The following is a 26,575-nucleotide window of genomic DNA, read 5'->3' on the forward strand; positions in this document are numbered from 1 at the left end:
AAGATTATTTACACACCATTTAAGATGATTAACACTCCTTAAATTGGTTCACATTCTGTCAATCAATGTCCTTCAGAAGTAACACGAGGAATATTAATGCTAAAGAACATTAGCGGACAAACATCAGCACCAATGAAAGTAGGTCAGCAATCAAGTTGTGAAGATGTTCAAAGCAGGGTGAGGGTTTGTACATCCCAAGCTTTGTACATCTTACAGAGTATTTCTAAATCTGTCATTTGAAATGGAAAGAATAACTATAACACTGCCAAGAAATAGTCAGTCACCTAAACTGTTTGGCAGGTATTAGCAGCCAGGAACTGTGTGGCCTTTATTGAAGATTAGTGTATATCCTTGTTTTAAATTAAGGAAACTAGGCTCATCTTGTTATCTTAAGACATTTAATCTCTAATTCTAAAGATTTTGATAGTCCCTTCATTTAAAAAAAATGGCAAGTAGAAAGCAACTGGTAGAAGAAGACAATAAGAACGCCTTTTCATTGTTTCTCACAAGCCATCCCCAATGTGAAACATGTTGGTAGCAGCATCATGCTGTGGGAATGTGTTTCTTTAGCAGGAGAAAGGACAGATTAGTCCAAAATGTAAATTTTGGATATTAAACAGAACACGTTTGGTTTAAACCAAATACTGCATTAAAGATAAGGAACCTAAGACTATCTGTGAAGCACAAGGGTGGAAGTGTGGTGGTTTGGGGATTTGCTGCAGCAGGACTCATGTCTATTGCGTATTAGAGGTTTTCTAAGAAAAATGTGAAACCATCAGTAAATAAAATTAAGCTGATGCAGAACTGGACCCCACAACGTGACAAAATAAAAACATGGCATAATGGAAACTAAGAAATGCAAAGTTCCCGGCCTAGTCAAAACCTAGATCCTAAACTCAATTCAGGGGAGACTTCATACAAAAAATTCCTCAAGGCTGAAAGTGAGAAATGAAGCCAACTTTCCTCAGACTGGTTATTCCAGTCGAATGGAGTGGAGGCAGGATGACCCTAACCTTTTCTTCAAGTTGAAAACTTTGTCTATATCTTATAAATTGCTCAAAACAAAGTTAATCTTTAATGTTTTATGCAATTAAATCAGTTTTTTTTTTTTGCAAATCCAAACTGTTTAAACATTAGAATATGATCTTTAAGATTCTGAATATCCATCCATCCATTTTCTATACACCCTTGTCCCTTAGTCCCAGCTATCTCCAGCTAACGTTCCGGGTGAGAAGCGGGATACACCCCGGACAGGTCGCCAGTCTGTCGCCGAGATTCTGAATATTAATAATGAATTTTGTACTACATTTTATCACAATTGTAAAGCATTACACCAAGATTGGGTTCCATTAATCGGTTGGTAGTTTTGAAGCCCTGAAACCTTTCATATCATAATCTTACAAGTACATTTTCCTAATTTCTTTTAAGAAAACACACAATGTGCTGTACATGAATGTGAGATAATGAAAGAAGTCCAAAATAAAAAGCGGGTAAATTTTGAGAACGTATGTGATAAGATATTTGAAAAGAAACAATTTGGCTTAATCATCTACAGAAAGTCTCTGATTAATTATAATCTCGAAACTGCAAATTTAACATATTTTCCACATTTCACAGGATGCAGATCAATATAGTCACAGTCAGACTGAATCAAAATCCAGTAGCAACATAAGGCAATAAGTTGTTTTATTCCTTTCTGTTCACTTACATCATGTTAGGAGTAAACCCACATACACTCCATAGGTCAATAGATTCTGAAGGACATTTAAATTGTGATAGTTTGACATTACAAAATGCTTTTATAAAAGCTCATTTTGTTATGAAATTTTGTTTTCACTGGTTCATGTTCATAATACCTCTTAATATTAGGTCCATCACATTTTAGGGTGAATATGTAGTCACAGCTTTTATATCTTGGATTACTTGTTAGAAATCAGCATTAATAAGGCACATTATTAAAATGTTGGTGCGGTTGTAACATAGTTCTTCTGTTTTGTTTTTTATTAAAAGAATAATAAAAAAAAGAAAGCGTGTGAGATAAAAATATTTCTCAACACAAAGCTTTTAGAAAAAAATTGTAAACAGAAGACCATCATCTGACATAAAACGAAAACAATGAGATGTGTCTGAATGTGTCGAACAAGAGAAAGCCAACCACCCTTAACGCACGTGAAGGCTGAAACCCTTCAATAGCTATTGTTTCCGTGCTCACATAGTTTTCCCTGGTCCACCCCACATCCACTTCCTGTAAGTAAGCCTGTACAAGCACACTACTGTACAACTGTGTTAATATAATAAAACTAAGCCTCTGTGCTTCCAAAACATGGTGTATGAAAAGATCGCATTGCTAAAAAAAAATTGCTACAGAGCTTAATAACAGGTAGGACACCATTAGGTTTATAAAGGTCATCTTCCATACTTTAGTGCCAGAACTTGGTAAATACTTCCTGACCGCACACGTTGATCATTTGGTCAGAGAAATGGAGATCAACTGCAGCTACTACAAGAAAAGATTCAGATCAATTCTTCAAATACAAATTGTGACATATTTACTAAAACAGTTGAAGTGTTGCAACAAATTCAGTCCTTCAGTCTTTATAGTCCAAAGAGAAATGTTAGCGCCCCCCTGTGTTCAAACACAGGAAAAATAGGTTCATGAGGTTGGGACCCGGAGCCCAAACCCTTCTTTTAGTCAAATATTAATCTGGTGAGATGAAACAGACCAAATCCAAAAATTGAAGCTTGTACCTTCCCAGTCTCAGAAATGACTCTCTAATATCCTGTGCGTATAAGCAGCTGAATGTAAAACCTTTACTGTGTGTGTGTGTGTGTGTGTGTGTGGAGAGGGTTGATGGATGTATGTGCGGCAAAGTTTGAGGCAAGCTCTGTGTTTCCTTTAGTATTCTCCTGCTGGGAATTAACCCAGCAGGACCCTTTGGAGGCGGTCTGCAGGGACGCTGTTCTCCTCCTCAGACTCTGCGTCGCTCTGAGGGTTGGAGCTGCAGGGAGAAGTGCACTCCGGGGAGCACAGGTAGTGCATGAGGGGCAGCCGGTACTTTCCACAGAAGTCAACGAATTTGATCTGTCGCACGCATGAATCAAAGTAAACACCTGGGGAGAGACAACAGCAAAGTCAAATATACGACGCTCTAGAGTACATAGTGCATCATCGCTCTGCAGTTCAAGGTTCCCGTTCTCTCTTTAATTTTTAGAGTTGATGTTTTTTTTTCTGCAGTTTTTAGAATATTCTAGACATTTGAGTACAAAATATTAACCTTCATTTGTTGGAATTGTCGTTGCATGTCATCTGTAAGCAAAAGAAATCGTAAAACAAACTGATGCTGAAATTGGCTTCAATACCTTCTCAGGATTTGTTCATAAAAATGTGTATATTTGTAGCTAACGTCCTTAAAATAGCAGTTTAAATGCTTCCTTTGGCATTTTAGATCCAGGTCAAGAATCCCAGGTTCAGTTCGACCTCAATTTAAAGATACGAGTCCAAATCTGTGAAAACTGTCTTTGACATTTTTTTAAATTAGTGAGCATTCAGTGAGTCCAAGTCAGGACTACTGATGAGTAGAATATTAATTTCTGATGAGGCAAATTAAAGATGGTAATTTAAAAAAATAGAGATTTGTAGCATTTACTAAATTCTTTAACTATTATTAGGTTGTTGCTCTTTAGAAAATGGGAGAGGGAAATGTTTGGAAAACCAAATACTTTTCTGATTCTGATACAAAATGTTAAAAGCATCATCATACCAGCACATTTGGGATTGGGGCACTTGCTGGCAAGGTCCAAGTAGAGCACCAGGTTGGAAGGCATGTCATATGGAAAGTAGGGAATATTTCTGCTTTTAATGGTACGTCCTGCTAGCTCTAGAAGTGAAGGAGGGTCATAAATCATCTCTTTGACAAAGCGCACCACAAGGGGATTGCCTCTAAGACTGAGCTCCTGCAGGTGCACCAGGCTGAGGATCTCTCTAGGCAGGTAGGTGAGCAGGTTGTTGTGGAGACTTAAAGATCGTAGAGAGTGGAGCCTGGAAAAACAAAGGCGGCATGAAATCTCATTTGCAAAGTTTAACCACTGGAACAGGTGTATATATCAGATAAAGCATTTCTTAAGCATAGATTAGGTGGAAGCTGTTAAGATGGTAATACCTGGCGAGCTGCGGAGGGACACTTTGGATGCGGTTGTCACATAGCACCAGGTAGGTGAGGTAGGGCAGGTGTGCCAGTTCAGGAGGAATGTCTGAGATGAGGTTTCCTCCCAAATACAACATCTCCAAACTAAAAACGATACATGAATAACAGAGCACTTAGTACTGAAAGGAGAAAACATTTTTTTTGTCTTAAAACACTCGTTTATGGTGTCCAACTCAGAGCAACAGTTCTTTAGATCATCATATTCAGTTTTTAAAAGTACGAAACAATCAAACTCAGACAAAACTATCTTCATCGTTTAAAAAAGAGAAGTGTGGAAGATGGGTTTTATCAGTCAGCTTATTTTTAAGATACCCATCATCAGTTTTTTTTGGTAACAAGCTTAGAATAAAAAATGTTTACTATTAAAAGTCAAGTTGGCGTTAAATTTAGCCGGCATTAACAATCCACAAGGGGGAGCCAAAGATGCATGAATCTATATTTCAAGGATATTCATGGATGATGTCTCCTTTTTACCTGTTTGCCTGAAAGCTAGCCTGTTTGCAGGCTGGCTTTCTAAATAAAGTTAGAAAGATAAAAGATAGGAAGACGCAGAAAGAGAAAATTTTTTCAACATCACAACTCATTCATTATTATGAGGAAGACGTGTGGGGTAATATCAGCAGAAATATAGCAGATCTGTTTTGACTTCATTGGCAATAAGGTTAATTATCTTTTTTTTTTTTTTTTTTTACCTTTCCACCATCTTTCCCAAACTGCTCTCAAATCAGCCAGGAGTACACACATTTATAGCATTAGTAGGAACTAACTTTCTGGATGTTGTTTCGTTATCATTAGTAATCTTGACTTTGTGCTCCTGACCACAAATTAAATCTGGCTCTACTATGTCTGCATACAGCTGTAATAATTGTCCGTTTGTGTTAAATATGACATGATCTGATAAGTTATTGGCGACATAGAATACAAGGTGGTGTAATTAGGAGAAACATGGTGAGAACTATGGATGACTAGTCAGCAAAAGTAAACGGCCAGACCATCTGCCTGCTGAAACTGATGACACAGCATGTGCTAGTGAGGAGGCCATTATGCTGTCCTGGTGGCAGAGCAGCGAAAAACCCCACTCCTGTGATGGGAAAGGAAATATTCAGGGTCCGCTTGCTGCCCAAATCAATGCACATAAATGAATTATCCCATTAAGTTCGACACCAGTTGGATTTGATGCAGTTTAACTTGGGACACAACAACAGACTGCTTGAAAATCTTCAGAAGCTAAAACCACCTTTACAGCATAATTTTTTACCACAGGGATGGGAGTTTCATCAATAATCCATACAGAGCTCTACAAATACTTCAAAATATCCAACATTTGTTTTCCACACATAATTACAAAGAAAGTTATAGTTCATACATAAATGTCTCCTCTGCAGCATTTTGAAACTGCTTCCAAAAACGTGACCTACAGTAATAGCAAAGGCTGAAGGAAGCCTGCTGTAGTTTTCTTTGTAAGTTTGCTTCTGATACAACATACAACGGAAAACTCGGCCATATTTTTTTGATTTGGAGAAGATTGGTCTCAACTAGAGACTGGCCAGCTGGAAACAAAAAGGATTTTCAAAAATCTGATGTTTTTACAGAGCTACTACATCAAGAAAAGTGCTCAAATGTAGCTGATTTTTGTTCCGCTGAGGTGTTTAAGCATAAGTTAAGTCAGAGAAATCTGACAGTTGATAGTTATTTAGCTTTCACCCTCTAATAATACAAGCTCAAAATTTTAGAGTTAAAGGTCCACATCCTCCTGAAATAGATTAATGTTTACAGTTAATGCTAATAGCACTTTGTGTTAACTCTGAAAAACCACAATGTTGGTCTGTATAAAATGTTTATACAGACCAACACACCTATTGTATCTTGAAGACAATGGCATGACTAAGATAAGAGGTTGACTCTTTATCCTCCACGTGTCTGATAAAATAGTTTGGAGGTTTAATCTTTGTTCTGGTGTTGGGTCACTCTGACATTTTGTCAAATCAACAGGATAAGATAGAAACCATCTCATGACTGACTGATATCAAAAATCAAGCATAAAATCCATCAATCATCTATACCCACTAATCTTCACAGGGTCACTGGCGCCCATCTCCAGAGGTCATTGGGCGAGATGCTGGGTGCACCCTAGACGGCTCGCCAGTCCATCACAGGGCAAAGCTTCAAATGTTTTGGGGATTCCTTGTTGTTCTGACCACCAGTTTTTCTTTCTATGTGAAATTGTGATCTACAAATAAGCTTCTGTAGTACTTTAAGCAGGTTTTCTGTTTTCTTACATTTTCTGCTACTAATTAGTGTTCTCCCCCCCTTCCCACCTGGTACTAAATGAGTTTTACATCTGAGTTGTCAGGTAGGTTACTGGCACAGTACACTAATACTGAATGTATCAGTCAATCATCAGGCTTACAAGTGAAATATAAAACCTATAATTACTGCATCAGGACGCAGACATGGTTAATTTAGACTAACCAACATCGAAACCAAATTGATTTATGAATCAATACTGAGGAACACAAAACATGAACTCAGGCCTGCATAGGTTCAGCACCAGGACAGTTTATAGTAGGGTTATGCAGCCTGTGGCTCTTTGGACCATAGGTTGCACACATTCTGACCTTTCTGAGTCAAAAGGAAGATGACTAGAACAAGAGCCACACCATTTTAACTTCTCGTAAAACTAAAAAGGACTTATTTAAAAACACAACAAACATGATGAGCTATATTACTTGCGGAGACGCAAGTAAAATAGCAGATGTTACCAGTCATTGTGAACTGGAACATCATCGAACTACCCTATGTCAAAGCTTCACCTAAGGGAAGGCAAAGATAATTACAATTTTCAACTGCAGCTGTCTTAACACATTAAGATTCATAGGTTATATAATTTGCAGAGGTTCAAAACCTACTCCAGGTCTTTCAAACTGTAATTCCATAATTTTATTTTTGTCTCCATTTCTTTGTTTTTCTTTATATAATTGATTTACTTATTTCAAATATGGGGCTCATTCACTCCATCTTCTAGTGCCGCCTTGGGCATCTGCCAGTGCAGGTCATATCAAAAACTGTCTCTGCAGCATGCAATATTGCATTCACTGATAACCGTGTGACTGCTATCAGTTGATGGCACCAGATTAAGTAGGTCAAACCGACTCGTGAAGAACCAGGCCCAGTGTGAGGAAAGTGGGTTTACGACACTTTAAATGACAGCTTATAATTGGTGACTCAAAGCATGTGCAGCAAACAGCAACTTTGACATTATGCTGACTGTAAAAAAAAAAACCTCAGCAAGACACATTCAACTACTTTTGTGTACCAAAACACAGCATATGATAGATAAGTAAATTACCAATCCTGGTTTTAATTTGTTGACTTTCACAGTAGTTTAGATCTGAAATGTCTGCCCGTCTTTAAAATGTGACTTAAGGAAAGTTCTGATGAAGATATTTTGACCGTGAAGCAGCGAGTTCTTTCTGATGGCTGATGTAAATCAACAGAGTTGGGGAGCTGGCTAAACTCTGCGACCCCAACACAGGCAATTGTACCATGCATGAATGGAACCTCTTCTCCCTTAGCGAGAACCCATCCCACCAGCAGAGTCATTTGCAGGAGTTAAAAAAAAAAGGAAGCCACTATTATCTTATAACCAAATTTATCAGCCTACCATCTTTTTAAGTGTTGGCGATTGGTCTTGACAGGACAACCTTCACTGTTTTCCTTTAAAAAGACTATCTTTTGATAGCACAATGCTGCTGTATTAACACAATGATGTGCAGTACGAAAACTGCTTCTTTTGTGTTATAGTCCTTTATATTTATTTAGCTAAACACCAGATGTTATTGTTAGAGAAAAAAGCTTATACAATCCCTTTCTTTTCAGAAAAGCATTCAAATATGTTGCCGTTTTGCTAGTTTCAAAGCAGCATTGGGTTTCAGAGCTAAATTATTAAAAACCATTATAATAAGGTCTCCTTATTAGCTGCATTTTTATATAGATGTGTTAAATGTTGCCTTGTAGTGTAGGGTATGGTACATAAACAATTTTACAGGGCTGAGAGAGGCTTTACATGCTCCGTTTAAACACAGAAGCTTATGTTTTCCTGAACAAGTGAACTTTACTTCACTCATTATTTAGATATATGTGCTAATAAATAGAATCTCCTTTGATATTCTCCTTACAATTTGTGTAAAGCAAGTATGAGTTAAAATTGATATGCCAGCCAAACAACTGAAAGGAACTTTAGCTTTTTGTTCACAATGATTTCCTCAGAAGCAGAACAGGCAGAGTTTTGGGATGCATTTAATGCAGGAGACTCCAACCTCAGCCCTAGACCTAATGATCTACCATGAAGTTTGACAAAGGCCTGGTAATTACAAAATTCATATGATCCAGGGTTCCATCTAAAACCTGCAGGGAAGTAGAACCTCGAGGACAAGAGTTGGAGACCTCTGATTGAATGGATGATCAGGTTTTATACTCATTGATAGGCACCATTTGCATTGATGTTACCCCTGAACTGCTGAGAAAAGAAAATAAGGGCATAGTATTAGGGGTGAGAAGAGCTGCAGAAGTCCATAACTTCAGTGCATATTAGTAAAAATCATCATACTGTTGTCTAAGAAATATAAAAACTTGACATTAATTGTAAAAATGTGTTCTACGTAATAATTTTTTGTACAAAGCTGATCTTACTTCCAAACATTTGCCCCATTATGTGGGTATGTGTGTATAAAAAACTCAAATACTTTAATTTTGCTGATTAATTTAAATATTCCAGATGTATGACTAACAACTTTTAAAGCACGACTGACCAAAAACCACATGAAGTTCATTTGAACTTTTTGCATATAAAACAAAAGGATTTCTAGCAGGTCAAACAGGTTAATCTGACTTAAACTAATCACAATCTCTGCATTTTGGGAAGAAACCAGAGTATGAACAGCTCAAATACAGGCTGCAGTACGCCGACACTGCCATCTGATCGATTGAATTTACAAAAAAAAGCTTACATAAACTAGTACCTTGTAAAGCAAACAAAAATGTCACAGCTGGCTGTCTCCTTTGGTTGACCAACCGGCGTCGTTACCTACCTGGTTAAATATTCTATCTCTGCAGGAATACTTTTCAGCCTGTTTCCGCCGATAGAAAGCGACTGCAGGCGCAACAGTTTGGTACACTGGAGCGGGATCTCCTGGAAGCGGTTCCCACTAAAGTTCAACACTTCCAGCTGCAGAGAGCCGAACTCCTTTGGCAGAGAGAACTCGTCCAAGCGGTTGTTCTTGGCTAAGAGGGTTTTAAGCTTGGCGAGTCTGGTGATGCCCTCACAGATGGTCGTCAGCCCGTTGTTGCTAATGTCCAAAAACTCCAGGTTGTAGAATAGGCTGACCGACGAGGGCAGCGAGTATAGTCGGTTGTAGTTTAGGAAGAGCTGCCTGGTGTCCCTCTGTCTATCCTCGCTGACATTGTTAACGTTGAAAGTATTTAAACTCAGACGTGAAAAGTCAAGCACACAGTCTCTCGTTGCGGCTGCTGCTGCTGCTCCTTCTTGACTCTCCATTTTGGTTATTTACTTATTTACACCGCTTTCTTCCTAAACTCTTCCCTCAAAACTGGAGTTGGCTCCTAAAGTTTTGTACTTTTAAAAAAACATCCCTGACTAAACATGCGCTACTCGTTTAACACAACTAGCTTCTGTAGCCAACATTTAGCTACTCTCAAAGTAACCCTGCTACAATACTGCCTTTCATTCACTGAGGTTTTACTTCCACGTTTTGCGATTGGTTGATAACTGACATAAGCCCCGCCCACTAAAGCGCTGGTTGGTTACTATTCTTGGCTGTCAGATTGTAAAAGTAATAGAGAAGTTTTATAAATGTACCAGATTTACTGCTCAGTTTTGATCAATCACAGCCACGCAAAATCACGCCAGGGTGTGTTACAACGGTGAAGAGGTTTTTAGGCGTTGTAACAGTGGAACCATGCTATTTGATGACCCGTCATGCCTGGGGGGCAAATCCTACTGTCATTATGCAACTCTTCTTGCATAATGACTGTAGGATCATTATGCAAACGTCTTATATTCGTTTCTGCAGACGAGAAACGAGTATAAGATAATTTAGTCCAAATTAAGTCGTAGTATTATCACAGAAAACAAGAAAAGAAAGTTTATCAGCATCACATATACACATACTCTTTATGTGCATACAGATAGAGTAAAATAGTAGTAATAAAAAGGGAGGGGGGGTAATTTCTCAGTTTTGCTTTGCTCAAAGTTTGACTACTACTTTTAAACTTTCTGAACACATAACATAAAAAGCCAAACCTCATATTAAAATAATTGAATGCACCTTTTCTGTTGTACAGGGCGCTGATTTTGCATCACATATAGCGGTTGTTAAGTTTTAGAAATAGAATACATCATTTCCAGCCTGACTTAAAATGAAAGAATAATCAGCATCACTCATTTCATGAAGAAGTTCAGATAGAAGACCTTTTGACTTTTTACAGAAGTCATTGCTGGTTTTATTGGACTATCGGTCAAGTTTCTTAACTGCCACTCTGGACTGAGTAAAAAGAGGAAGTCATGGAGCAATAGGTTGATGACCCCTGGTTTAGGTGATTATCATGTTTTGGTGTATTTGCATACTCTATTTTCAGATAATGCCTTAACAGTGCTTTATGTGACAAATTAGACTTCTGAAGGTAAATGGTTGTGGTCGCAAGGTCTACTTTTTGGGGTTGAATAGAAATGTATGCCTCAGATTTTGTATTGTGCTCCAAGTCATGTATGTCTGCACCAAAGAATCCTGTAAAAGAGTGAAATTTGTGGTTCCAACATGAAAAAGTTTAAAGGGTATGGATACTTGTGTAAGGCACACTATCAGCTACTCATTTAATTCAAGCAGTATTTATTATTTTTTCTTCATTTCACAGAGTCTATAACAATAAACTCTTGGCAGGTAGAAGAGCTCAAAACAAACAGAGAAAATAGTGTTGTGGTGTAAGGGCTTTATTGGCATACATTCCTTACAGTCTGCACTTTTTGTGGAATAGAAAGATGTAGCTCACACCTAATAATGCAACATTCACACAATCATTTATCAGACAGAGTTACAAAGCAGTGGTTTACTGCTAAACTTAAGCAGCGCCCACTCATTCTTTTTAGAGGCTGATACTGTTTGCAGGTCTAAGGCACTCGTGTATTGGTCGACACCTCAATTTAGATACAAATGAACACATAAAATAAGACCAACTACTCCCAGGTCACAACACACACACTCTCACACACGCATACATTTTATTTGCACCCAGATAACTAGTACGTCTATGCTACTTCAGCTGAGGCTAGTCCTTCTGTTAGTGATTTTGAAAGCACAGGTATAGTGTTGTTGCTGGGTCCAGAGTAACGTTTTACCTGGATAACTTTGTACATCGTTCATCAAAACACTTCTTCACGACTTTGGTTTCAGTTCTCACCATGTAACACTCAGATCAGGTCTCCTTGAGGTGCAGCTCGTCGCAAAAAAAGACAGACAGTTAGGGAAAAGTTCAAGCAACAACAACAAAAAAAACCAAACTTGTCCAAGCATCACATGGTAATAAAGGGTGGATTTCAACCCACACAAGCCAATAACACATTGTACACAGAAACAAATCTTTTTTTTGCTGAAAAACTATAATGAAAGCATAAAAGTTACACATACAGTATTTCTGCTTTTTAGTAAACTAAGGGAAGATTGTAGGAAAGAAAGAAGTACAATGGTTGTAGCGGTGGCCACAGTGGCAGTTTTACGGCAATAAAATAGCAAGTGGCTTTACCTTCTTAAAAACTCTCAAACCAGATACTCTCATTTCAACAAGTTTACGTTTCTACCTTTACCACCTTCAATAGCACAAACATATAAATCCCAAAACAGCTGCAACTTCTTTCTTTTGTAGTAAATGTAAAAAGTATATAAAGATAGTAATAAAAAAAAAGCCCTAGTTTAGGGGCGCAGTAATACAATCGAACGTAACAGCACTGAGCAAAAGGCGATCTGTTTCCATTCAGAATGCCCTTGAAACAAACAGATACAGCAAACACTTAAACACTGCAAAAATAATGAATAATTAACATATAAGGGAAACATAAAACTAGGATAAAACTTGTTTGCCAGGGAAGTCAAGTATTAAAGAAGGGTGATGGCACGCATCCTCTTCTTTTTTTAAGCGTCCTCACTCAGACCTCTTTTGTGCTGGCCTTCATCTTCTCAACCGTTTCCTGCATTTAAAGACAAAAATAACGAGAGACAAAAACAGACAATGAAACAAAAATTGAGGTGAGTAGATCTGTGAAGACACCCAAGAAAGCTTCAATTTATTCTTTCATAATGCAGTTTTTATCCATTCATCATGGGCATGGATGTCATAATAAATTTGGGCCTTAATTGTTACATTTTTAGGTAGGATGGTGGGGTCATTAGGACACCGTTAGGACACTTAATTGTGTCCAATTTGAAAATATTTTACAGTCCCTTTTGATTAAAAGGGGTTCTGTAGGTTTTTGGAGCAGCTAATCTGGTCAATCACACAACTCTGGTTTGGAGAAGACAATATCTATTTGCAATATCCAACTTTCTTTGACATCTAAATAAACAAAAGGTAACGTTTGCTATTTAGTAAATTTAGTCCAACTGTTAAAACTTGAAATTATGAAACAGAACAAGGTTTCATTGGTATCAGTAAAAAAAAAAGAGGTCACACAAAGACAAACCTGCCTCTGTCAGGTCTCTAGGGCATTTACCACGGCTCTACAACTTTTTGGAAACATGATTATGTTTGAAAGGTGAGCTTAGAGTCCCTCTGTCAAAAATGATTCCCTCACAATGACATCCGTGTGCTGTGGCCTTGCAAATTGTTCCTCTGTGGGGTACAGAGCACACAACCCAGCTGACTCAGCAAAAGCTTCCAGCCAGACCCCTGGAGGCACCTTTTGAGAATCATAAGCTCATTTACACATGCAAGTAAGCATACACACTACCAACCCAGCTGAATAACATTACATAGTGTTTTGCTATAAAGGAATTAGTTTAGTGTAGTTTAGTATAGATTGTTACATCAGAAGGCCACAGGAGAATAAGAAAGGCTAGGGATGATTTTTATCTGTTGTCTGTTATCTGTTTCATACATATGACCCAGTTTTATTGCTCTAATTGAGGTAACATCACTTTTTCCCAAGTGTTTGATTTATCTTGATATGCCTGTGGTGATAAAGCTACTGATAGTGAGATTCACTGTGTCAGGGTCACATTAAAGCTTACATGAACTAAATCCTTAATCTATTGTTTCGTGCCATTGGTTTGGACTCCAATGTTCTTTGTCCAGAAACACACCAAGTTCAGAGTTCACAGAAGGAATATTTGCAATCCATCAATCCATCAATCAATCAAAGTTTATTTGTATAGCACATTTCAGCAGCAACGCATTCAAAGTGCTTTACATCATATCAAACACAATACAACATAGAATCAACAATCAAAACACGACATTAAGTCAGGCTCCATCAATAAATTTGTAATTGATTACGTTTCAAATACAATCCTAAACAGGTGGGTTTTTAGTCGAGCTTGCATCCATAAAAGGTTAACCTGTTGCACACTTTTAGTTTGATTCTGTGAGCAGCTGTTATTTGAAGGACAGTCAAAACAACATTGTGTGAAATCATTTTTGTGTGGGGATAATTTTGTTCCAGAAACGACTTATAATTTTGATAAGCTTGTCACTCATCTGACTCATCTAGGTTATCAAAGAGCGATTTCCACACTAGAGATACAAACCTGGTGTTTGTTGAGCTCAGCCACGCGGAGGTTCCACTCCTCCTCCGTCATTTCTGCTTCAGCATCTGCTGACTCACCCACTGCCGCCTGTTTGTCTGGACAGATAAAAGAGAAAAGGTCAAGAGGCATGTGTTAGGTAAAGCGGATACCTCGAATTGCTCCAACGATTCTTAGCAGTAGATCAGATCATTACCACCACAGGTCATCGCAGTGCAGACCCAGTTGCCGCACGCGCAGACGCAGCGGTTGCATTCAACCTGGGTCTCTGCCCCGTCCTCATATGTCTCGTCCTCCAGGGCGCATTCTGCAAAAATGCATGGAGTGATGAGCCAAGAGTACAGATTGTGAACGGCTGCAGAGGGACAGCAAAAAGGCATTGCAGATATCAGCTTCGACAAACATGGCTTGTCAGCATGTTAGGATGCCATGTCATCTCGCAACTTCACTGCAAACTCGAGTTTTAGCTTAGTCATGAATGGTCAGCAGATTTGGCGGCTAATTATGCAGGCCATAAAGTTTTGTGAAATGATTATGATAGGAAATAAAACAAAAGCAGATTCAAAAACCTACAGAACTCCTTTCACCAGTGTGAGCGTGTGCGGAAGCTGGAGTTTTAAAATGCTTGTCAGCGAGCCAAAATATGTTTGTGTGCGTTTGCCCTTGAATCTGAGGTAGCCATAGGGATCAGTGCTCCATGCTGACTGGCTGACAGAGTAATGCCTCCGCTTCCTGTGAACTTTATCCCAGATTCATCCGCACCAGACGACTGACTGAGCAGACGGCATTCCAGATTCTTAAGGAAAAGAAAACACGGACTGGAGAGCTCATTTTCAGAGTTATTTTTGGAATCTTCGAGGATTCAGTGTAGCTTTATTGTTTTCTTTTTTTTTAAAAGAATCTCTTTCAGCTCACTCTTCTCTGGTGGGCTGAAACCGGGCTTCAGACAGTTGAGGAACTCATCAAAGTTCAGCTTCCAGTCAGCGTTCTCATCCGAGAGCTCAATGAGGGCGTCGATGCAAAGGCTCCTATATGAGAAACAAACAAACATGCAGATATTAACATAAGATTAGCTTTCACAGGCACATAGCAACATGTGCATGTTGTTATGTGCATGTTTTGGAGTTATACTCCTGCTGGAAGATTAGGCTTGTTTGCTTTATTTATCTTCCCTTTGTTTCTGACTAACACAGTTGTTCCAGAAGTTCATGGCGGGCTTAAAGAAGCTTTCTGCAGCTGTGTTTCCCAGCCTTGTACTGTCTATGTTTTGTGAGCATTGCAGCCAATGTTATTGTTATGCAACCTAATCAATCAAACCCAGTGAAGTTTGTAGTAATAGGACAAAATGTGAAACAGTTTAAGAGCTGCAAGGCACTTTAGATGAGAAGGCTTTTATTGAGCAGGGTACAGATGCTGACGTCTTAGTAAGTGACTACATGTGGCCTTCAGTGCTGTTTGCTCTGGTTCTGACAGGTTTCATCAAGCTTTCTCAAAATAGTACCACAGCAAACATAATCCAGCTCAGAGTACCACTATGAGAGCGGATATTTGGCAACACCTGGAAAAAAGAAGTGTTGTTTCTGCCAACCCGACCTCACCGTACAGACTTATGTAAGCATGTGAATCAACAAACGCCCACTGACCTGAGCAGCTTGTTGCTCTCCTGGTCTGCGTAGGACTGCAGCTCTCCAACCGACTCGTTGTGCTGGATGAATTTGAGCAGCTCAGAGGAGTCAAGCTGAGAATCGCCATTGTCGTATGACTGCAGAAACAGGGATGAATATAATGAATATAACAGATGAAAGGTACAATTAAGAGCTATATGTGTCCTGGAGCAACCTGGGATAAACCATTATGCATCCATTTCTGAACATTTTTAGGCACTCATGCTGTAATTCTGATTTGAAGTGAACATGTAGCCCCTGAAAGCAGGTGCCTTATGTAAAGCATGTCTCTTTTCATTTTCTTAAAGATGAGTGGGTTGAGGCTTTTTCGGAATAATACCAATTACTTGAATAAAATGGGATCTTTGCACCAAAATATTGTCAGCCAACAGAGAAGCTTTTGCTTTACTGTTTCTGCGGGGCAACATAGCCACAAAATAAACATTTAAAATCTGATATTTTCATACACTGTCATGAAAACGTGTGATATTCTGTTTCTTACTGTCCCAAATGAAATACAACTGAACTTTTCTTGCTTTGGGTTAGTCAGTATTATCAAAATCCTTTCTATTAATTAAATTTTGCAAGTAAGTAGTTTGCATACACAAAGATTACTATGCCTTTAAACAATTCGGAAAAGTCCAGATGATGATCATGGCTTTTGAAGCCACTGACAGATTAGCATAAGAATGTTCAGTTCCATCAACAGTTCTGTGAGGCAGAAATGAATTTATTTCATTAAGAAATGTCAATATCAATACTCGGTTAAAACTAAAAGGCACAGTGAAACAAGTCCTGCATTGACATGGGCTGAAAAGCTCCTCTGTAATAAATAAGGCTTTACTCCAAAAGCATCATACAAAGTCAGATTACATTTTGCAAATGCACTCAGGGTCAAATTCTTCAGTTCTGGAGTCTGTCTGGTGAAGATGAAACAGTGACCATTTTTACATTTGAAGGAAAAAGTGGGAAGTTTGTTAGTCTTTGATTCTGAACCAAACAGTGAAGCACAGGGATGGAAGCATTTTGTTTTAGGAGTATTTGCTGCAGGAGGGACTGGAGAACTTCACAAAATAGATAGCATCACGAGGAAACTACAGTGACAGAAGGATATCAAAATCATGTACCCAAGTCAAACAATTTAAATTAAAATCTACCAAATACAAGGAAGATGTATGGAAAATTATGAATTGCAGTCAGTTTTCATTCATTGTTTTGTAAGCCTAACAGATAAAACCAAAAAAAGTGCAATTTTTGAAAGTTTGATGTCAGATCACAATAGATGTATATCTAATTATACTATTGATGTAAATATCAGTTTTTAATTCAGTTCAAAATTTTACAAAAATGGCACTGAAACTCATTTTTCACCAGTCATTGACCGTTAAAACAATTAAAGCAACCGAATTTTAAAAGATTTACCCAATCCAGATAAGAGTATAAATCCTTTTTGTTTTTAACAAACTGTTCCAAGAGCCAACTACTCTTAAGCTTTAATGTAATTTAAGTCAGTCAATTAAGAGGCGGGAGGAGTAGTGGGGGGGGGGGGGACCTCCTCTGCAGAGCAGACGTCCTCATTAAACTGAATTATAACCAGTGCTCATGTTTGAAAGGTCTGTAACAAAAAATAATTAGATCCAGTCTGACTCGGCAATCTGATTCAATCTGGGAGGTTGGAGCAAGGCAAATATTACGGCTGGGTATGAGAGACGCTTGAACAAACAGAGTAAGATCAGTGACGTGCACAAAAATTCCCACCTTGAAGTATTTGAGGAGGATTTCAGAGAAGTTGGATCCCTTGGCAAACCAGCCGTCAGGGACGACTTCAGTCTGCAGCCACTGGATAACACGACCCCTCAGCTCATTGCGGTCAGCAGCGTAGCACACCACTGCAGCAGAGGAAGCATTTCCAAAGGTCATAAGGTTTAATATCCATGTGAATAATAAATGCTATCTTGAAAGCATTTTCCCAGTTGACTTCTGTCCCACTCCATTAAACTTTAAACTAAAGGAATTGCATTTTACATAAGAGGTAAAACTAAAATGAAGACCTTCTGTGAAATACTGTGTAGACTTAAAAAAAATTTTTAAAAATCACACAGCTACAAAAAATATTCCTGATTTTTGCAGAAAATCTGCAGAAAACTTTCAGATAAGGATGTGTAAAAAGCTTTCAAATTAACAAATGTTATATTACAGTAACATAATCGCACACATCTGTTTTGAGGATGAATATGCAGTGTTTTATTTTATGTTAAGTACTTTTATTTGATTGTCATTATTTTGTTTTGTAGAAATCCGTTTTTACTTGGACAATAAAAGCTTTTTTTGCTATTTCTTTTATCACAAAAGGAAAATTTTGTTCATCATGATTGTTTTGAAAAAAACAATAAGAATGGTAAAACAATGGGGGAAGATACTTTTTATGGGCATTGTATAAAGGTTTTTTTTATGTTTTTACCAGGGAAGCCAATAAGTATGCAGTATTCTGGGTGCATACAAATACCAACTCACCTGGGCTGGCAGCTGCTTGGTCTGTTTTCTTTTCTAAATATTGGAAAAAAACAGAAATAAACCACAAAATGTAAAGCAACATTGATGGAGAAGAACTTTGTTGCAGCTGAACAATGAGCAATGAACCATTAAGGTTTAGGGGGGGGAAAAGGCCTCCTGAGTGACACAACGATCTTGAGAACCTACTTTGAATCGTCTGGCTCTGGTCAAGGTGCAAGTCTGCAATAAAATAATGACGCCGTCGTGTGAGAAGCGAAAAGTTCACTCAAGATAAGATGCTGTGGTTTAATGTGTTAATAGTAGAGTTGAGGCGTGATCCAGTGCAACACTGTGTGGTAGCGTTTTATGTTTCACTACGAACTCATTCACCCCACATTATCAGGGCGAAGGATATGAGCCAGCTCAGAGGTCACACATGCTACTCACCTCATTTACCATGTGAACAATTATCTGCACCTGCAGCATATTCAAAGTCTGCTGAAGAGTCTCTTGCCACCCTGACTATTATCTAACAAATATACAGTATGTAGCATCATATATTAGGCGCACAGTTGTAAAAACGTGGACTTTTTTTCCTGCTGTCACTGACTTATTTGAAGTCATGGATGTATCAGAAAGCATTGACATTAAAGAGCCTAAAGTCTGTGTTTCATTTCTTATTGCAAGACAATATGTTGCCTACCCTAAAAGTAACTTTTTAAAAATCATTTTTAGATATTTGTTTCTTTTGACGCAGAAATGAGGTGAGCATAGCAAAACGTTTGAACTACAAATGAAACAATTAAAATACCAGAAATTGATTAGTGACCAGGAGATCAAATCCTGAAAATCTATTTTAAAAGTCTGATAAATATTAGGGGCAGACACTAATAAATACTGATTCCTTTCAATAGAAACAGCTTTGTATGTGTTATTCATAGCTGCAGGGAATCATTTCTAGAAATTTAATGAGAAAACAACTAATTGTGCTTCTGCTTTGCGCTGTTCTTTACCCCGACAATGTCCATCATGAGCCACTTGGATCTTCAGGCCGCTCAGACAAGCATCTCTGTGGAGCTCGCAGTGATTCCTGTAGGTCTTACCATTGCTGCCACACACTGACCTCTTATGGGGCTTGCAGCTCTGCAAAGTGAGACATGAAGATATAAATAAAAGCTAAGCAAAATTTTTAAAAAAAGATTAAGTTAGTATTTCGACTGTGCTTGCACATGGACGATTAACTCAAGCCGAGAGGCGGCGTTTACCTCAATGCAGAGGCAGCTGGGTTCCCCCTTTTCATTGACTGCGCACTCTCTGCCGGCCCCGCAGAACACATTGGCACAAACTTTGCCCTTGCTCTGCAGCTCCTGCATGAGAAGCACAGGAGCGGACACTTTAGAAATGCATTCTGCTTTCGCACACTGGGTGGTGCTGTTGCATTTGTAGGAAGATGTAACCGTGCCGACAGCATTCAAACACGATTAACGAGCATATTTTGCATTTGGGGAATAAAACACAATGTCTTGTTTGGAGTGAGAGAGTGCTTTCACTTTGCTTTACAGGCTCTCTGAGAGTAAACAACCTTTAAGAAGTCCATGATAGAGCAATCCTATAGATAGGATGCCTTGCTAAAGTAGTAGTGTTCAGTATTTTAAAAATCCTTTCATTGTACAGATGTTCTCTACTTTGCGATGGTCTGTTGCATTAAATTCCTGATAAAATGCAGTGACGTTTGTGCTTGTAACAAGACAAAATGTATAAAGTTCTAGGGGTGTGATTATTTCTGCCAGGCTCTGTAAAATTGTTCTGTTTTCGTGAAAATAATACTAAAACACAAAAGGATTAGAACAGAGATCATTTGTATGGAACACATTCACTCGTGTGCTCTAGGGTTTTCACTTGCATGAAGTTGTTCTCATTTTCTCATATTTATTCCTTTCATTTGTTGTTTAAAGTCTTTGTTTCTGAACATTGCCAGCAGGCTAAAGAAATGAGGTCACCTCTGCTGCAGACCAGCCAATCACAAGATGCCATGCGGAGCCTCCAGAACTGTTTGTTGACCCCCGCTACCTCCTTCTCAGTGTGTCTTTGTATATTTGTGGGAGTATTTAAGCTTACTTGTTGGCGTGTGTGTGCGTGTGTGAGGGTGTGTTTATGAAGGGTGTTTCCACATCTGGAGTCTGAGCTGTGTTTTCCCATACTGTGTGAAATCCTTTCTGCTCTGTTTGTCTCCAGACTCCACTCCCATTCTCTCCTTCCCCACTTCTCCTCCCTAAGCGGCTGTTTCCTGAACGAACGAAGCAGAAAACTTAATGCTCTGACGACACGTGAGCTGGATCACAAGTTTCCATGACTGAGAGTTTATGACAGCCTAGTTTGGTATGTAGGACTGAAAAAAAGGGTAGATTGTTGTCTCAGAGCAGCAAACGCTCTAATGATAAATGTAGACGGATGGATTCAGAGGCTGGAGGGGGGTTGAAGCATCACCCTTTACCTTAAAACTGATGAGAGGATTTGCTCATTTCCTTGTGCAGTTCACACACACACAAACGTGCACTCATAAGATGAGGTCATGGAAAATCTTCAAAGCGATTTACGAGCCCCTAAGCATATTGAACTATTGAGTTTGTTCGACACAGATGGGCTGGAGGCCTGTTGAAACCTGTGGAAACACTCACAGGTCATGAATAATGGAGGAACTCCTTGGATGAAACTGCTACAAACGTAGATGTGTGTCTGCCAGCCCGTTCCTCTCTGAGCAGAAGATCCCTGACATTTAGCTAATGAACATGGAGGCTTTTGATTATTCAAGTGGGTTGTTGCCATAGTGAAGACATGTGCAGGCTCTTGTTGGGGAGATTTTACAGAGCAGACCACCAGGCAGCCCTGTTGATATGATGGCAAAGTGTGATTACAGCAAAAATAGTTGAGTTTATGACTGACACAAGTCTCTAGAAGGCAAAGAACAAAAATGACTGCAATCCCACCTTCTCTGAAGAAGGAAAGGTGGCCACAAATCTTGCCTGACCATCTAGATTTCACTGTGCATACAAGAACAAGGACATGGAGTTCTTTATATCCACTATTGGATTCGTGATAGTCTTAGTTTTTAGGGTGTATTTGAATGGTAATATTAAACCCTATGAACATTTACATACTCTTAAACATCTGTTATACAATAAACATGGTGTTTATCAATAAGGCCCTGGGTTTAAATCCTGACTGGCCGTTCTGCAGTGTGCATGTTCTCCCTGTACCGGCATGGGTTTCCCCCGTGGTACTCCAACTTCCTCCCACAGTTCAAAAATCATGTTAGGTCAACTGTGTGAATGCCTGTTAGTCTTGTTTGTTCCTTCCTGTCATGCCCTAGTGACCTAGGGAGTACTTTGCCTTTCATCTGAACAGTTCCCTAGCAGGAATAAAAACACTATTTATGTGTAAATATTATTTTTTATCAGCAAGTTTAGTGATTGTAGTAAAAAAAATACTACAAATTTATGTCCAAACATTGTATCATCACAGAGTACAGCAACAATGAGGGACATATAGCGCTACACACAAAAGCTCTAGTCACATAAAATACTTTTAATAAAATTATCTAGCAACAAGGTGTTAATCTTACTATTGTATGCTATGTGCTGAATTTGCTAGTTTTCTTATTTTCTTAAATCAAGACAAAATATCTAAAGGTTATTTTATTCTGATTATACCTCAAAAAAACAAAGCTTGAACTTTGAACAACTTCATCTATTAATTTTAGACTAGAAAAACTTATTTTAGACCCAGAGTAATTCCTGAGACATTAGGAATAATTTTTTTTAGATCATATATTTATTTCAACCCAAAAACCAGGACCATAACGCAGACACATCGTTCCTAGCCTTATTTATCACTGTCACATATGTCAAGCTCATTTTATAGCTATCACACTTCACTGTTAAAAGCTTCATTTTACCAATGTCTCAGAATTTCCTGAGCAAATGAAACTCTAAGTTTGTCTTGGTAGCTGTATAATTATATAATTATCTCAAGATATTAAACTAGTTAGAATTTATTTTAACCTAGAAATTATAGCTGTGATGCTGGAAGATGGATTAAGTAAAAAAAACATCCATTACAAGCCTTCTTCTGCTATAAATCATCCCCGACTGACAGCAATACTGCATGATGAAACTGGCTGCAACACAATGACGGCTGATTTTTGCACCAGAATCACAGGTGCCATTTAAAAAGACACTTTCCTCTTAAAATAACAACACAGTCAGCTCATGGTGTGGAGAATCATCACGTTCAAATGTATGACACGATGCACAGTCGTGCTTCGCTTTATCAGGCATGTCCAATTTTCAAACTATGCTATACTTTAAAATAAGAACAAAAAAAATGAAAAGCAAATAAGTGGTTGTTCAAAGATACACTTTGGACTACCTTTGAGCAAACTCCAGTTGGCAAAGCTACGAGCTGCATGAATGTTAGCACCAACTAAACTCCCAGCTAATAACCGTTTGCTGCACTAGTGTTACTTTTTAAGGAGCAGAAACACAAACAGGTAAATATAAGCTCTTGAAAAGAAGTAAAATTTATGAGTGTTTATATTTTTCATCAAGGCTATGTTCCAAACTAACAATAACATATGATGCAGATACACTTATTCTAACTGTTTAAATTAGCATAGAGTTTTACCACAAGTAGGGACTTTCTTAGTTTTTGCAATATTGGTATTAAATTAATCAGAGTGCTTGCAGAGAAGTATGTGGTTTCACACAGTGGGAAATAAAAATCACTGCTAACTACCTACTTCACCTACAGACAGTGGAGCCTACACTCTTCTCCTACCCCCTTGCACAGAGGCAAATACTTATAAAAAGTACTAAAAAATGACGAATGTAGGGGAAAATCTATTAGTGCAAATGTGACAAAGATTTTCCATAAACATTATTTTGTAAGATAATGCTGAAAGCATTAACTCAATCATCAGCAGAGCAGACAGTGCAAAGAAAGCATAGAGTCGCCACCAAGACAGTTCTAACCACAGGGACTCTCCTACTTCACTCAGTAAATCATGTTCTCCTCCCATTTAATGTTGATCATAAAGATTGTTGCTCAGTGGATCATAAAAACAATAAAATGAGTTCTTCATAAAGCAAACCCCCTTGTGCTAATTACTGACTGTACACATAAAGTGCATTGCTCATTTTTCTCAATTCTGCCACTTTTTAGTGTAAGCAGCAGGAAACTATTTAAAGGCTCTAAGTAGATTAAAATATAAAAAAGTTTTTTTTTTATACCCAGTGAAACTCCCCAAGAGAGTTTCAAAATGAGACAAGGGAGGAGAATAAGTGAGATGGAAAAAAACGAAATGGAAGCTGTGATGGGAATATCAATTTGAGTTCTGCCCATATATGAATCCTAGGAAGACTTGAGTAAAATATCCTGCTCTGCTGATGAAGATGGAGACAGTGAAACATAAAAGAATAAAAAAATGTGGGCACTGCCACATTTGTGAGAAAGCCTTTCATGTGTTCTAATATTTTTAGACATAAGTACACGAGACAGAGTTACGGTGCAGATTGGTCGTGGGTGCATGTTTTGTGCATGCATGTGTGTCTGAAGGCAGCCGATCAATGTTTCTGTCCAGACGAAGTCACTCTACAAATGCCACAAATTCAGTCCCACAATGCACCCTGCCTATCATTAGCACAGAAAACATTGATCTTGTGACTGTAAGCATCCGGCAGCTCCAGCAAACATGATAATGATAAAATAAGCTCATTAAATGCTGAGAGTAGCTTTTACGTTGATAATGGAGAGACTAATTTAATCAACTTAAACAGTTTTCTTTTGGCTTTGCCAGCTTACTGTAATTTAACAAAAAATCACTGCAACAGAAATTCAGCTTGTTCCTTTTGCACACAGTTTAGTGAAGCACCCACATCAGTTTAACTATTAAAACACTAACTTTCCTTTCATTTTATAGAAAAACTGAGAGTGGTGTGTCCTTTGGGAAAATAAACCAAAATGATATATGGTTTTTTAAATCTAAAAAAGTGGTAAACATTTGTATTCAGTTCCATTAAACAGGTACTCCTAAATAAAAGATAGCTCAGACAAAATGCATTGAAATTGCTCTGTGTGTGGCAGAAAATCATCACCCTGAAAACTGCATTTGTGTGGCAAAACATAGTGGTGGCATCATCATGCTGTGGAGATATTCTTCAGAAGGGACAGAGTTAATGGCAGTTTGGATAGAGCTAAATATAATCAACAGGCAACATTAAACATACAGCAATTAATGCAATCAAATTATTAGGACCAAAGCATTTTTATGGATTTGAGTGGTCCAGTCAAAACCCAGATCTAAATCTGTTGAGAATTCCTCAAGTGCAGTTCTAACCCTTGTTGGGTCAGCTGACTATAAAACATGACAGACTCTGACCATGCAAACCAAATAGCTCTAATTATCCTCCTGCTGAAAGGACATACAGTGTGTACTGGTGCTAAACAGTCCATTGTAATGCAGTGGACTATAAGAAGATTAGAGAAAATTACTTCAAATTAAATCAGTTGTCAGACTGGGTTTGAAACATCTCAAGGTGACACAAAGTTATGCAGTGTATTATGGAAACACCCAGCAGTGTTGACTCTCTCTCATACCCCAGGAGATCAGGTATGAAAAGACCAAAAATAATGAAAAGGAGAAAATGGCAAAATGAGCAGCATACAACCCACTAACCTGCCCAGAACTTTAGTGTTTTAGGGCTATTTCACATTGTGCCTGTTATTTCAAGCTATCACTTTTTAAAATTTTGTGGTTTTGGATTTTTTCATGCCCGACCCTTTTTGTTAAAAAAAGAGAGAACTTTTTGTGATGTTCTGTACTGATCATGCATCAAATCATACCTGCCAGAAAAAGACTTTGCACATTCTTGACATAAAGTAATTTTATATATTCTGCTTTACTGAAACATTTTGAAATGACTCATAAAAATTATCTACCAGGAACTGTGAGCTTGCTGGGCTTTGTCATTGTTGTTTTTAAATTGCCCTAAAGGAGATCAGAACTAAACAAGTGAAAATATGATGTGATATAAAATGATAGGTCAACATAAAATCATATTTACTTCTACAAGAGGCTTGAATAACTTTAAAGATTATTAATCCCTGATTAATAAAGATTAATTATTTAATAACTAATAATTACACTAAACCTTAAAATAATAAACTTCCAAGAAAAACAAATATGCAATGGTTAAGTACATGGGTACAAAATGAAGCATTAACTTGTGAAGGGAATCAATGCTTTTACTGCATGTATTTTAAAAAAAATAAAAGATTATGTCTATCACAGCTAAAATGAATAATTTTAGCACAAAGGAAATTAATTTCTGATTTGGACAGGAATAAACATGCCACCTGGAGTTTCCCAACTATACAGTCAATTTAAAAGAAAGTGACCCCTTTGCTGGGTTTTAACGTAAAAATGATCTGGTTTTAACCAAATTCTTACGGTATCTAAATCTAGGCTCAAATGTGAAACACCACACACTTCATATTAGACTGAGTCATAATTCAATAAATAAAAATGAAACCAAAATGTTATGTCTGCAAAAAACCACACACATACTAGAAACCTAAAAACATAAAAACCATAAGCCTATACTTGTATTTTTTAAACCACGTTTTTAACAGTGTTTTTTTAAGCCATGTTTAAAAAAAAACTGAAGTGAAAAACGAGACAAATAAAATGAAAAAAGAGATTAACTCAGGCAAGAGTTGGAAGAATGAGAACATTGGGTGGGGGTTGCATTCCTGAGCAATGTTTTGCCTCAACTGATGTCCAACACCGTTCGTCTTGATCCAAAAACTTCTCCGAATCTGGGTCAGATGCTGAGGAAATGCCCCCGCTCTCCCCCTCTCCAACATTTCCCGTTATTCCCCTTCAGCTCTGAGCAATCCAACGCTCGACAGCTTTATGAGACGTTTGCTCACGCTAACAGAGAAAAGAACATTTTAGGGTTAAGCTTGAGCATTAAGACCTCCTTCTCACTTCTCCTTAAGCAGAATTTACCAGAAGTGAAATAGAGCACAGCCAGAAAAAAAAAATCTTACTTCACACTCTCTGAACTACATTCCAGTTTTCTCCTTTAAGGAATTTATGCGAGTTGTGGCCTAATCCATCACACATGGGAGAAACATGACAAGCTTATCATCAGCTCTAGTTAGTAGTTATTACAGAAAGATGTGGCTCAATAATTTACACCCCCACCCTCCCAAACGCTCAGGACCTGAATCTAATCAACTTTATCTGCACTTGACTCACTTTTTCTGTACCACGGAGCCACTTGAGAACCGACGTACAGTGAAAATCTTTAATCAAACCCCAAAATGACAGAATCCACTG

General features: G+C 38.1%; 2 protein-coding genes across 2 annotated transcripts in view; both read right to left on the bottom strand.

Moving 5' to 3' along the window:
- Nucleotides 1–1,656: 1,656 nt before the first annotated feature.
- Nucleotides 1,657–9,976, bottom strand: lrrc58b (leucine rich repeat containing 58b). The gene is made up of 4 exons (XM_032568620.1): nt 9,296–9,976; nt 4,161–4,289; nt 3,762–4,039; nt 1,657–3,111 (listed from the first exon to the last, which is right to left on the bottom strand). The coding sequence occupies exons 1-4, from the start codon at nt 9,760–9,762 to the stop codon at nt 2,918–2,920; spliced, it is 1,068 nt and encodes a 355-aa protein (XP_032424511.1). The 5' UTR covers nt 9,763–9,976; the 3' UTR covers nt 1,657–2,917.
- A 1,222-nt stretch (nt 9,977–11,198) lies between these two features.
- fstl1b (follistatin-like 1b) overlaps nt 11,199–26,575 on the bottom strand; it is a 34,256-nt gene continuing 18,879 nt past the window's right edge. The window contains exons 3-11 of the mRNA XM_032567632.1: nt 19,440–19,541; nt 19,188–19,317; nt 18,196–18,228; nt 17,440–17,570; nt 15,661–15,779; nt 14,933–15,045; nt 14,214–14,324; nt 14,021–14,115; nt 11,199–12,465 (exon numbers count right to left, since the gene is read on the bottom strand). Of these exons, the coding sequence (XP_032423523.1) occupies nt 12,424–12,465; nt 14,021–14,115; nt 14,214–14,324; nt 14,933–15,045; nt 15,661–15,779; nt 17,440–17,570; nt 18,196–18,228; nt 19,188–19,317; nt 19,440–19,541 (876 nt within the window). The 3' untranslated portion in view covers nt 11,199–12,423. The remainder of the gene's footprint in view (nt 12,466–14,020; nt 14,116–14,213; nt 14,325–14,932; nt 15,046–15,660; nt 15,780–17,439; nt 17,571–18,195; nt 18,229–19,187; nt 19,318–19,439; nt 19,542–26,575) is intronic.

This window comes from Xiphophorus hellerii, chromosome 7 (genome assembly GCF_003331165.1).
Source record: "Xiphophorus hellerii strain 12219 chromosome 7, Xiphophorus_hellerii-4.1, whole genome shotgun sequence".
NCBI classification, from domain to species: domain Eukaryota; kingdom Metazoa; phylum Chordata; class Actinopteri; order Cyprinodontiformes; family Poeciliidae; genus Xiphophorus; species Xiphophorus hellerii.